Raw genomic sequence first — 12,606 nt, 5'->3', positions numbered from 1 at the left:
AGTGGAGGTGCCATTATCCCTCTTGAATGACAAGTTCACAGCTTAAAATGTCATGAAATGCTTCTTTTGGTATTTAACCTAGATCTTTCTCTGGCTATTTCCATCCTATTATGTTTAATTATAATTTCCTTTATTGCTGGTCCTTCTACTAATTTTGAGACCCTTTTCCAATGGGCAGGTTAGTCCTTTAAAAGATTTTTTTTTTTTTTTTAACAACGTTCTTGAAAGCTTGTTGACTTTGGGAAGGGAATTTAGGTAACAAGGTGAGTGTGGTGTGTTCATTGCTTTCATTAGAGTATGTCATGTGGGCATGACAGAGTAAGGGAGAAGTAGTGTCAGTAGTAGTGTCAGAGATGCTGAGCAGCAGCATCACCAGCCAATGGCAAGGGCTGGTGTCCATCTGCATCTGGCAGGCAGGTTAGAATAGAATCATAGAATAGTTTGGGTGGGAAGGGACCTTCAAAGCTCATCCAGTGCCACCCCTGCCATGAGCAGGGACATCTTCACCAGCTCAGGTTGCTCAGAGCCCCGTCCAGCCTGGCCTGGGATGTCTCCAGGGATGGGGCATCCACCACCTCTCTGGGCAACCTGGGCCAGGGTTTCACCACCCTCAGTGTCAAAAATTTCTTCCTCATGTCTAACCTGAATCTCCCCTCCTTTAGTTTAAAACCATCACCCCTTGTCCTGTCGTAACAGGCCCTGCTAAAAAATTCTCATCTGAGGACATAAAAATTAAAAGGAACTGATCGTTCTTCACACCACTGTCCCCACTCAGTTCAGTTGCCAGGAAGCCTCGGGCAGCTTGAGCAGCGCTGCCTTTCACGATGTGCTGCCTATGGAATGTGGGCTTTGGTGTTGGGGTGTTTTCTGGAGAGCAGAACAAGGAGCTGGGGTTTGACCGTGGTGTCAAAATGTGGTGAATGTCTTTTTTGCCTATTCGGCAAAGCTTGCTGCCTGCAAACATTTGGACATTTGGGTACCTGTTAAAGTCTTTCTGGGACAGGCACTACTGAAATACCCACTCTCGGATGTGTGTTCACTCCTATGGGGGTATCGCCACGTTACTCAGGTGGCCTTTTCTTAGGAAAGGTGGAATGCATCAGCCTACCAGAGCTGGGTCTGGTCTCTGGTGGACATGCGACAATACTGTCACACATAAGTCACGTCACAGATGCATGTGCTCTCCCCTCAACTCTCTTGTGAAAATGGTCCACGTTTCTCTTTGTCATACACTGGGTAAGCAGAAGAAAGGTGTTGAGTTGCTGTGGGAGAGGGAGGAGAAGACAGAGAAGTCTCTATGAATACTTGTAAACTCCTGATGGCTGGTGCTCTCGTCTTCTTTCCTTTTCCAAATCCTGTTTCCTTCCATCCGTTGGTTTGAAAGGGGCAGGGAAGCTGTCTCCCACAGCTGCTGTTACTAGCCCGTACCCTGAATCACCTTGCCCTTAAAACATTTTCCTTCACTGTTGCCAGTAGAATCCATACTAGAGAGAGACATGGAGTCTTAGAAGAGTCCTCACCCTTGAGAGTGTTCTGGAGCTCTCACTTCTCTCTGGAGTCAGCTGTGCTCAGATCTAGGAATGACTGAGGTGACCATTCGCAATATGCAGCAAAATTCAAAGGCTACACAAGCCAGATCCAACGGAATGTCTGCTTTTGTTTCCCCTCTCCTGAGAGCTTTGAGGATTTTGGGATTGTTGGCTCCCTCTGGGGAGGGGATGTTCAAGAACTAGGTTAAGCAGGGAGTTGACAGGGTGTTCTTCTCATTACTCTGAGCTTGGAGCCTTGGAGAATGAGGAAGAGATGTCATTCCCTGTGTGAGTACTCAGTTCCTGATCTAGGGACTTGAAAAGTTTAGACCCACGTGTCCCTAAGGGATGGATCTAGAAGGTTTCCAGCTCAGCAACTTGCCTCGTGCCCGGAGTCAGGCAATGCCATCTGTGTGCTTGCACCCTGCAGGTTGCAAGGGAACATGCAGTACAAATGAATCAAGGTCGGGTTGAGTTACTGGAAGACCTTATAAGGTGGAAAGAAGGGGTCAGTTGTTCTCGTTTTGTTTGTGAAAAATATGGTTTTCTCTGAAATAAAAAGATTTTGTGTACCAAAGCTACCTGCCACTATGGGCCCCGCAATTTCCCACTCAAAGGGCAGTTCATACCACATCAACTTTTCCTCTTCTAGTTGCTATCTGGTCATACATTTAGCGATTAGCAAAGTGTGGATACTTCTGGATGCACCTTCAGGGCTGGCTACATGTGGCAAGAGACTACAAGTCCCAAATAATGGCTAAAACTTGGGTAAACTCAGGTTGATTTTCATAAGAAGGCTGAGATAATTTGCTTAAAACTTCAGTCTTGTGAAACCATAACTTTTTTGTGTTCATTCAGTTTTTTTGGAGGGGTAGTGCCTTTCATTTCAGTCACTGTTATAAAAAGGCTTTCTGATGGGGAAAACATAGTCCATTGCGTTAGCGTGAGGGATCACGTCTTTCCATTTTTAGCTGTCGTCGGCTGAAAAGTTCTCGTTACTACTGCCAGTTAATAGAGTTGCTTCTCTATCTCAGCGGGTAGAAGCATGTGCTGTCTAACTGCTCAGCCTATCTAATTGCATCGTTACAGTCTGGGCTGACTGTTTAATCTCGCTGTATAAAGTAATTAAGTTGCCCCACCGCTGAGCTGCTGGTGCTGGATGTCAGTGTCTGGTACTGCTTTGCAATCGGCTTGGTCCTCAGCTGGAGCTCAGGCATTTGCTGTCTCTGGAGTGTGTTCGGTGGGAATACACAGTGCTGCTGCCAGCGCTTGGGTATGTTACCTGGGCAAATTGTGTGGCTTAGTGGCTGTGAAAGAAGAGTGTTCTCCAGATAATTCTGTTTGCAGATATATTTAGGAACTGAAACTCAGCTATTCTCAGTGATGCTGCCCCTTGACAAATCAGAAAGGGGGGAGGTAAAGAAAAAGATATTTTGTTTTATGTTCTCAGCTCTGAAGGGTCAATATGGTAGCTGAGAATCACCAAAGAGCAGGGATGTGCCTACACACACTTTGTTTTTTCACTGGTGTGCTTCCTCGCCAGCCGACATGGGTGGCAGTGGTTCCCCTTCCTGTCCATCGTGTGTTGCAGTGAATCCTGCACCCAAAAGTGGTTTCTCTTTACCAAGCTGAGAGAGTTTTAGCAGCACTTTTTGCTTAGGAACAACAAAGATTTAATCTCAGCACACAGGAGGATATGGGTGCCTGCCTTTCCTTTTGCTTTCTACTGCTCTTAGATGTCTTTTGGGCTTCTAGGTGTTAAACAGTAGTGCCAATAGTTCCTTTCTTCTATTCTATCTTGATACAACCCTGAGTACAGAAATCACTTACCAGCAAGCTGACGTGACACTAGAAACTTATATACAAAGAGCAGTGTTGCGGTTTAGGTAAACATTTATTGTTAAAATCCTTTTTTTCTAAGGTGAAGTAACATCATTCTTTGTGGTGGAACCATGACGTATGAATTTAAGTTCATTTGCTGTAGTTAGTATATTTCTTTTCCAAAATAAGAAAAACGTCACGGGCAGAAATATCTTCATCTGGGATTGAAGTCTAATGCAAACTGAAAGCAGTAAGAAGTGTAATCAGTGTTTGGCTCCGCTGTGAAGTGTTGAGGGTGGGAGAAGCGAATCCCCCCTAAACATGGAGTTTTCTTGCAGGGCTGGAGCCCCGGACGCCTCCAAAAACACCAGTGGGGAAGACGTCGACAGGAGCGGCTCCGCTGAGCTCCCGCACCCGCCTGAAAGGGAATGAAGACGAACTTGATCCAACCTGTGCAGCTGCCACACTGAAACTTATTAGAGACAAACTACCGAAGTTACCACCTCCACACGCCAGGTTACCTTTATTTTAATTCTTGTACAAACCTCTTGCCCTTATTCTATTTATTAGTCACAAAAGCATGCAGGAAAGCGCTCATGAACCAGGGAAGCTGCTGTCTTGGTTTCATTTTGAAGTTACAATTATTTGGCTGAGATGTACATTCACTGCTTAATTTGGGGGATTTTGTTCAGTGACTGCACCAGGATTTTAAGGAACCTTTTATTACTTGCTTGATTTAGGCTTTATTTGGTGTAAATGATCTCTATGAAAATGAAAGTGTTCCCTTTTCTCCTAACAGAAAAACCCATCTGCATTTATTGGGGTAATTTTTGGTTTGCAACTAAACAAAACATATATTAACGCTAAATTAGAAAGTCATTTCAACCATGTCTTGGTTCCTAGTGCTGTCAGTGCTGCCTGGAGAAGTTTTATACTGATTCCAAAGGTGTGTTAGTTATCAATCCTTTCCAAAACTTGGTGAAGAGCCTTTTCTATGGGGATAAGACTGGAATCATCTACTTAAGTGGCACATTCCTGAAAAGATATTTCTGCATTGGTCAGGAAAGCCCCCAAACCTAGCAAACTGGAATGTAATTTGAGAAAGAAGGTTCCTTCATTGGAACTCCAGAGTTTGAAGTATTCAGGTGTACATTTTGACTTTTAATCTTTAAAAATTTAATATTTCAGTAAGGTGGCGAAGACCATTTGAAGCTCTGTCAGTGACTACCCAAGGTCTCCATAGTACTGCTCTGTTTTTTGAGGACTGGTGGGTTCTGTAGTGGTGATGCACAATGCGTTTTCTAAGTCTGCACAATAGAATTTTATCAACAAAAGAAAGGTTTTGCACCCTGTATGACTGCCGTGCAAACGTGGGTGTGAGTTCACAGAAGCGAGACCTTTCTAAAAGGTAGCTCCTGTTAGAGCACAGCATGTGTGGTCCACTGCTGCCCCCAGTAGATCTCTGGGCTTCTGCACCCATGCTATAATGTGATTTAGCTTGCTCTAGCTGAACGTGCAGTTAAGTTTCATGGTGCAGTGTGCTGTATGTGGAGTGTGTGGTGGTACGGTATCCTTTTTAAAATAAAAATAATCAAAAAAGATAATCTGGTCAAGGTAATCATAGTCCAAGATGTGAGATAATATTAGCATTGGTGTGCAAATCTAAATGAAAACAGAGAAAAAGTTCTTGTGATCATTGCTGTTCTGTATTGAGTTTTCATTCATTTTCTTCAGTGACTCTGCAGCTATGGAGCCAGCAGCCGTGGAAGAGCCTGACAGTAAGAGGCAAAAACTGGAAGAAGAAAGAGCTAAAGCTCCCCTCATGCCTTTTGGATTAGATCTTCACTACTGGGGACAGGATCAGCCAACTGCTGGGAAGATTCTCAAGTAATGCTCTTTCTCTTTTAAGATAAATTAAACAAATATATAGATTTACTTGTACTCAGAGGTCATGCAGCGGGGTGACTGCTGTTTCTTTTGATAATTACTTTTCTTCTTTCCCTTGTGTTGTAGGACCCATAAACAAAGTCAGAAATTCTACCTTTAAATGTTGTTTGTTTTGAGAAGATGTGATACTAATTAAATATCCTTTGATGCTTCCAAGCACATTTTTTTCTGCTCTTTTCATGTTTCTGTATTACTTGCAGCATGGCATCACTGACTCCAATTTAAATTGGTACCTCATTATGCAAAGCCCTGGTGCAAGTGCATGATAGACGGTCTCTGCTGGGGACTTTACTGTCTAAATAAATAGCAGGCAAGGTAGGAGAAAGGCTGGGGAAGGTGTCGGGGGTATTTTTCCTGACTTGACAGAGTGGTGACTGAGGAAATTGATCTGCTTGTTCAGTCACACAAGAAATAGGTGGCAGTTACAGGATTTGAATTTGGATCTCTCACTTTCCATTCTTGTCTGGGAAGGTTCTGTGTTTCTGGGGCATGAAGCATTGCTGGGGAAAGCTTTAGCGATGCCACAGAGAAGAGACGGCAGGTATGCATCCAAACTTGTTTCTAGTCAGTTTTTAAAACCCCTTTTTAGTACTACTATTTCTATGTGAAAGTTGGGATGCAAAGTCCTCCCTCTATGTATAAAATTCATTTAATTCCACCAGAACTCTTTAGTATCATTGTGTACCATACCTGGTTTGGAAAAGGCAAAAACCACTGTCCGGCTGAGTTGCAATCAAACTCTGCTATTCTCAGAAGTATTACTTTAACTTAGTTTGTTTTCTTATCAAAAACAAACAGCAGAAAACAAGCCATGATCGCAGGGTGAAGACGGTGTTTGCAGAAATCAGCAAGAGGATTGTATAAAATTTTGAATGTTTTAAATTACGGAAAGCCCGTGAAATTTGACACATAATAGTGCTTTAACACAGTCACTCCAGGCTTTTGGGCTCTGTCTGATGTGATGTAAGCTCTTCACAGCCTATAAAATGGTTAAGATTTTCAGCAGAGCTTTAAGAAGCATTTGTCTGTGATAACACCAAAAAGGTAGTAAGGCTTTATTTTACATTGCAAATGAGTTATTCAAGTCATAAGTGAAATCAGAAGCATATTTCATTGCCTGTCTGCCTTGTGCTGTACTGTTTTATTTTTATGCTTTCTAATAAAATAGAGGGCACACTTCTGAACCTTATAGTCTATAACCACAGATATGCCAGTCTAACTAAAGATAATTTAAGTAGCCCTGCACACACAGCAGCATTGACCCTTGGTGTGGGGGTCAATAAAATATATTTATTGAAAAATTAAGGTAGTCCTTTAACCTTTCTATATGCACACATACTGTCTCTATAAGATGTATGGGAGGCGGGGAGGAAAAAAACAAAACAACCACCAAACAAAAAACCAACCAGATAATGCGTATGGAATGTGTATGAAATTTAAATTTTTAAAATCTGAAGTGGAAAAGTCTTTCCCCCTCACCTATTTAACAGTACACTTAATTACAGCATTTATGATAAATTAAGATAGTGAGAATGTAGCTACCAAGAAGATGATTTTCTGAAGAAGCTTTGTTTAGCTGGTAAGTGGTGAAGCGTCACCTCTTCCAGAAGGTGACAGTAACTGTGGGCTTTACAAAAAGTTTGGGCTGAACCGTTCTGCCTTCACTCACACAGCTCACTAAGCTAGTTTAAGGACTCTTAAAATGAGTTTATGAAGCCGTGGAAGTACTTTTTTGGGGGGTTGATGTGGTATACTGCACGGTGTTGGACTGTGTAGAGCAGGGGTGTCAAACTCCTTTTCACCGGGGGCCACATCAGCCTCACAGTTGCCTTCAAAGGGCCGAATGGAATTTTAGGACTGTATAAACATAACTACTCCTACATTTAAACAGTCCTAAAGTTCCATTCGACCCTTTGAAGGTGGTTTAGAGACTGATGTGCCAGCTTAACCAGCAGTTTTGGGTAGCGTGGGCCTTCCAAACTCTGCCCTGCTCATTGAGCTAAATTACCTTACTCTTAGGATCAGGGTAAATTAGCTGCTGCAGGACTTTCAGTGATGTGATTAGGAAATTTGATTGAGCTCATTTAGCTCCAGGATCTCTCTATGTACCATGCTGGTTTTAGAATTTATATTTACTGAAGCTTTTGATAAGCTTCCCACTATCTTAGGAACTAAGTTGATATAAATTTGTTGAAAGAGAGCGACATTTCTCCAGGAGCTGCATTTTTCTTTTAGATTTCAGTTAACCATTATTTGTCTTTCATTCCTCCTAACGTATGGTGATTTAATTTCCATTAAAGCCTCTATTACTTATCTAGCTCAGTTACACTCGTATTTCTAGGAGCGTGAGTGGGGTGTTGATCCTCTAGTTGATTATCTGTTCCCCTTTTGATCTTACAAAAAGGTTTTACTTGTCATATGTGTTATTTTTTTCAAATGCCTCATATTCTGCCTTTTTTAAGCATTGCTTGAATTACAGCAGCAGGAAAGCAGAAAACCTGGGGATTTAGCACCACTTTGTCCTTTTCTCACCTGCTCTAAGTCATGCTGGAAGAAAATAATTTATATGCTTGTATTAAGTAATTATATTTATTAATATCTATGTAGGAATCAGACTATTTTAAGTCCAGTTTCCAAATACTCATTAATGATATATAGAGTAAAACATTATTTTAATTTCCTTGAGGTATGTTGGATGCAGATTATTTGGGGGGGAAGTCAAAATATTAACCAGATCTTTTTCCTAATTGGAAAGGTTGGGAGGCGCAACTGTTAATGCTTCTTCATTCTCAGGTAACTGTAATTTGATAATTTGGGGGGGGAGAGAGTTCAGACCACCAAAGGACATTACAATTTTACTAAAAGATTCTATGAAGCTAGAAATCCTGTACGGTGTCTTTTTAGGAGTGCTTTCCCCTCCTGGTGTTTGTAAAGTTATTAACGCTCTGCAGTCAGTCTTATTTTCAGGATTATATTAAAACGGACCAAACAAGGAATTCATTTCATTCTTTTATCTACCATCCATTGTACAATCTTGCCACAGAACTTCAGAAGCTAAAATGCTGTACCATTCCAATGTTTCCCTATAGTAGTATTGCTATGTTATAAAGATTCTTAGAGCTGTTTTGGTTAGGCTGTATTTTGCAGAAGTGCGTGGTTGAAAACTTTTCTTTTTTTAACCAAAAAATGTGGAAAAATATTTGTGTTACTAGATTTAATGTTGAACTAGCCTCCACTATAACTCTTTTTGCCTTTTTCTCCTAACTTACCAAAATTAAGCTACTTGTACTTTACAGCAGGTTAGAAATTTTCTGGCACTAGCTATATGTTGAGGAAATTATTGGACAGGACGTATGTCTGTAACAAGCATTCTCCTTGTTGAACATTTTTCTGTTGATTTGGCAAATCGTAGAATGGCTTTGGAATTGCTTAAACCCTTTTTTAACCTAGTTTATCTTTATATAATTTTAAATCACAGAATCACAGAATGTCAGGGATTGGAAGGGACCTCGAAAGCTCATCCAGTCCAATCCCCCCGCCGGAGCAGGAACACCCAGATGAGGTTACACAGGAAGGTGTCCAGGCGGGTTGGAATGTCTGCAGAGAAGGAGACTCCACAACCCCCCTGGGCAGCCTGGTCCAGGCTCTGGCACCCTCACTGAGAAGTTTCTTCTCAAATTTAAATGGAACCTTTTGTGTTCCAGTTTGAACTCATTACCCCTTGTCCTACCATTGGTTGTCACCGAGAAGAGCCTGGCTCCATTCTCCTGACACTCACCCTTTATATATCTTTAAACATTAATGGTCAAATGTTGCAGTAAACCTGCAGCGATGTATATTGTAGGCTACTACGATCAGATGAATTTCCTTCAGTTTTAAGATTGTTTTTCACTTGTCGTCTGGTGAAAACTTGCTTAGATAAAATTTGTCAGAACTCTACATCCCCACTGAAGGAATTCTTGAAGTGTTGGTTTATGTGCTTTGCTGAACTGAGGTTGCTGTGATTGGTGGAGCCCGTCGTCACCCTGCAGAAGGTGACGTCTCAGAAATGACACCCAGGGCTATTAATGAGCGAGACAAGATCCTCCCAGATCAGTCTGGGAGCGACTGGGTGGAAAACCATGCGGAAGGGAGGGAGTGGGAAGTGTCCTTTAGGAATTTTAAGTCTTTATCAAGACATCTGTCATCTGGATATCTCCATTTCACTTGTAGTAATAATATTAATAGTAAGCAGCAGACATGCAGGCTGAACTTTTTTTTTTTGCTTAGTTTAGCTGTATCTTTTTCTCTTTAACTTCGTATTTCCTTAGTTGGGAGTGAGATTGTTGTTTCACTTCAGATGTCGTAAAGTTAGATATCTAAGCTTAAGCTGGTCTCCCTAATTTCTTCTCATTATTAGAAGAAACAAATATTTACCATCAGAGTGACAGTCATTGTGTCCTAAGATTAGCGTCTAAAATGAGTCGGGTAATTATTCTCTGGTGTTGCTTGTTTCTCATTATAGACTATTGACAGCCTAGGGTGGCTAAAATGAAATTATATGAACACTGTTGAGAAAGTTTGAAAATACTATGTCACTCAAGGGTCCTTGCTCCTTTCTCCTGCTCCCCATGTCTGCTGCCCTGGTACTAATCTTCCTTACACCAGGTTAACAATGAGTATATTTGCCCATATGTATCTGTAAATACAGGTAACATCTCTAATTTTAAAATAGATTTGCAATGAATTATAGCTTGATTTCCTAGAGGAAAACACCAGAAGTTTCTTAGACTTCTGGACACTGTATTGGAGAACTCGGAAGAAAGAATTTCTGGAAGACTCGCCTGATAGTTCACTCTCTTTCTTGCTCTCAGTATATTGTGCCATATTCTGATTTCAACGCCCACGGCAGGAGTACACCTACCAGGAATAAAATCAGACAAGCTAAGATCAAAATGTTTCCTTCCTGATCTATCTTCTGTATTTAATCATAGAAGTATTTTTTTATGAAGAATATTAACTACAGAATTACAAATCTGTTCACTAGAAATGGATGTGGAATAACTGACTCAATGTCAGATCACAAACTAGAACTAAGACTGGTAATAGGTTAGCAGGTTAAACAAGAAATTTATTTTAGACAGGCTTTGGTGATATTTTAAAAACATCTTAGTAATATAGGAGTCATAAGAAAGAGTGGTAGAGATCTGTTTTTTTCTCGTTCACTAATAAAGCTTCCCTTCCTTTTACATCTAAGTTTACCATGGGATGACACGGGAATTTTTATGTGCCATTTTACAACTTTGTGAATAATTGTTGTTCATTGTTTTCCCAGATTTACTTCTGAGCATCGATTTTGGGCACCCAGTGAAGTAGAGGAAGAGGTGGAAAATAAAGAAATAACAGAAATGTTAAAAACCAGGTATATAACATTTGCTGGCAAGTTTGAACCGGTGAAACACAAATGTCGAGCACCAATGCCTAGTGGAAGTCTGTGTGAAAGACAAGATCGGATTAAGGTGAGCACCAAGTAACATGTAGCTTCCAGGATATGTGCTATGTAGAGAAAATATCGTTAAAACAGGTCCATAAAAGCTTATTTCACATTGTAAATGTAGCTCAAGGGAGTGGAAGAAAATTGTGTCTGGAGAAGTTTGCTGTTAATCTGTGCTTCATGTGGGAAGCATCCTTCTGGTAAGGAAGCTGTAAATGTTTAAAAAACTCTCAAGTATTTTTGGCATGCATCATAGGTATTTATTTATTACTGTGATACATGAGTATGTGACAGTAAAGCAGAAACAGTTCAGTTGGTTGCCAGTAAGTTTTCCTCATTTAGAGGCATATGTGATATTAACTGGTTTTAGAAATGTGGGTGTTTGGGGAGCAAAGAGATTTTATTTACAAATGAGTTGTTATGAAAGCTAAATCCTGCACAGCCTCAAATGATGAACCTTATTGAGCAGAAATACTTTGCTTGAATAGTATGTTCTAATATCCCTGTTTTTCCTGTACTAATTGAGCTGGAAGGGTCTGAATGCACTGAAATAGTTTAAATGGGATTGTTACAGGATAGAGATACCATGTGAACAACAGAATGTGATGCAGCATTCCAGACTTGACAGGCTGTGCTGCCTGGCCTCTTGAAATTGGACATTCATATTACAATGATATTACTTCTTTGAGATTCGGAATATATTGGCCTGTATCTAGTGCAGTGCCTCAGGGGTCAGTACTGGGGCCTATATTATTCAATATATTCATCAATGATTTGGACGAGGGACTAGAGTGCACTATCAGCAGGTTTGCTGATGACACCAAGCTGGGAGGAGTGGCTGACACGCCAGAGGCTGTGCTGCCATCAGAGACCTGGACAGGCTGGAGAGTTGGGCGGGGAAAAAATTAATGAAATATAACAAGGGAAAGTGTAGAGTCTTGAATCTGGGCAGGAACAACCCCAGGTTCCCGTATAAATTGGGGAATGACCTATTAGAGAGCAGTGTAGGGCAAAGGGACCTGGGGGTCCTGGTGGACAGCAGGATGACTGTGAGCCAGCACTGGGCCCTTGTGGCCAGGAAGGCCAATGGCATCCTGGGATGGATTAGAAGGGGGGTGGTTAATAGGTCCAGAGAGGTTCTCCTGCCCCTCTACTCTGCCCCGTTGAGACCACACCTGGAATATTGTGTCCAGTTCTGGGCCCCTCAGTTCCAGCAGGACAGGGAACTGCTGGAGAGAGTCCAGCACAGGGCAACAAAGATGCTGAAGGGAGTGGAGCATCTCCCGTGTGAGGAAAGGCTGAGGGAGCTGGGGCTCTGGAGCTTGGAGAAGAGGAGACTGAGGGGTGACCTCATTCATGTTTACAGATATATAAAGGGTGAGTGTCACGACGGTGGAGCCAGGCTCTTCTCAGTGACAACCAATGATAGGACAAGGGGTAATGGATTCAAACTGGAACACAAAAGGTTCCATTTAAATTTGAGAAGAAACTTCTCAGTGAGGGTGACAGACACTGGAACAGGCTGCCCAGGGGGGTTGTGGAGTCTCCTTCTCTGCAGACATTCAAGCCCACCTGGACACCTTCCTGTGTAACCTCATCTGGGTGTTCCTGCTCCAGCGGGGGGATTGGACTGGATGAGCTTTCAAGGTCCCTTCCAATCCCTGACATTCTGTGATTCTGTGATATTAAACACATGATGTTTGTGGCATCCGGATGCTTTCTAAGGGGGACTGGGGATCAAGCCCGGAGTTCTGTTACTTGATTGTGGTGTCTGGCTTTAAGTAATGTTGAATAACATGTAAGCATTTTATTTTCATTCAGAAATTTTGAGATATA

At 41.7% G+C, this 12,606-nt stretch overlaps 1 protein-coding gene across 2 annotated transcripts in view; it reads left to right on the top strand.

Moving 5' to 3' along the window:
* UVSSA (UV stimulated scaffold protein A) overlaps window positions 1-12,606 on the top strand; it is a 156,051-nt gene that overhangs the window by 133,943 nt on the left and 9,502 nt on the right. For both annotated transcript variants that reach the window (XM_082052079.1, XM_082052078.1), the window contains exons 8-10: window positions 3,689-3,866; window positions 5,085-5,237; window positions 10,612-10,795. In XM_082052079.1, coding sequence (XP_081908205.1) covers window positions 3,689-3,866; window positions 5,085-5,237; window positions 10,612-10,795 — 515 coding nt within the window. The remainder of the gene's footprint in view (window positions 1-3,688; window positions 3,867-5,084; window positions 5,238-10,611; window positions 10,796-12,606) is intronic.

This window comes from Streptopelia decaocto, assembly GCF_964273445.1.
Source record: "Streptopelia decaocto genome assembly, chromosome: 4".
Lineage (NCBI taxonomy): Eukaryota > Metazoa > Chordata > Aves > Columbiformes > Columbidae > Streptopelia > Streptopelia decaocto.
The sequence above is the reverse complement of the archived record's forward strand: the minus strand, read 5'-3'. Positions and strand labels throughout refer to the sequence as shown.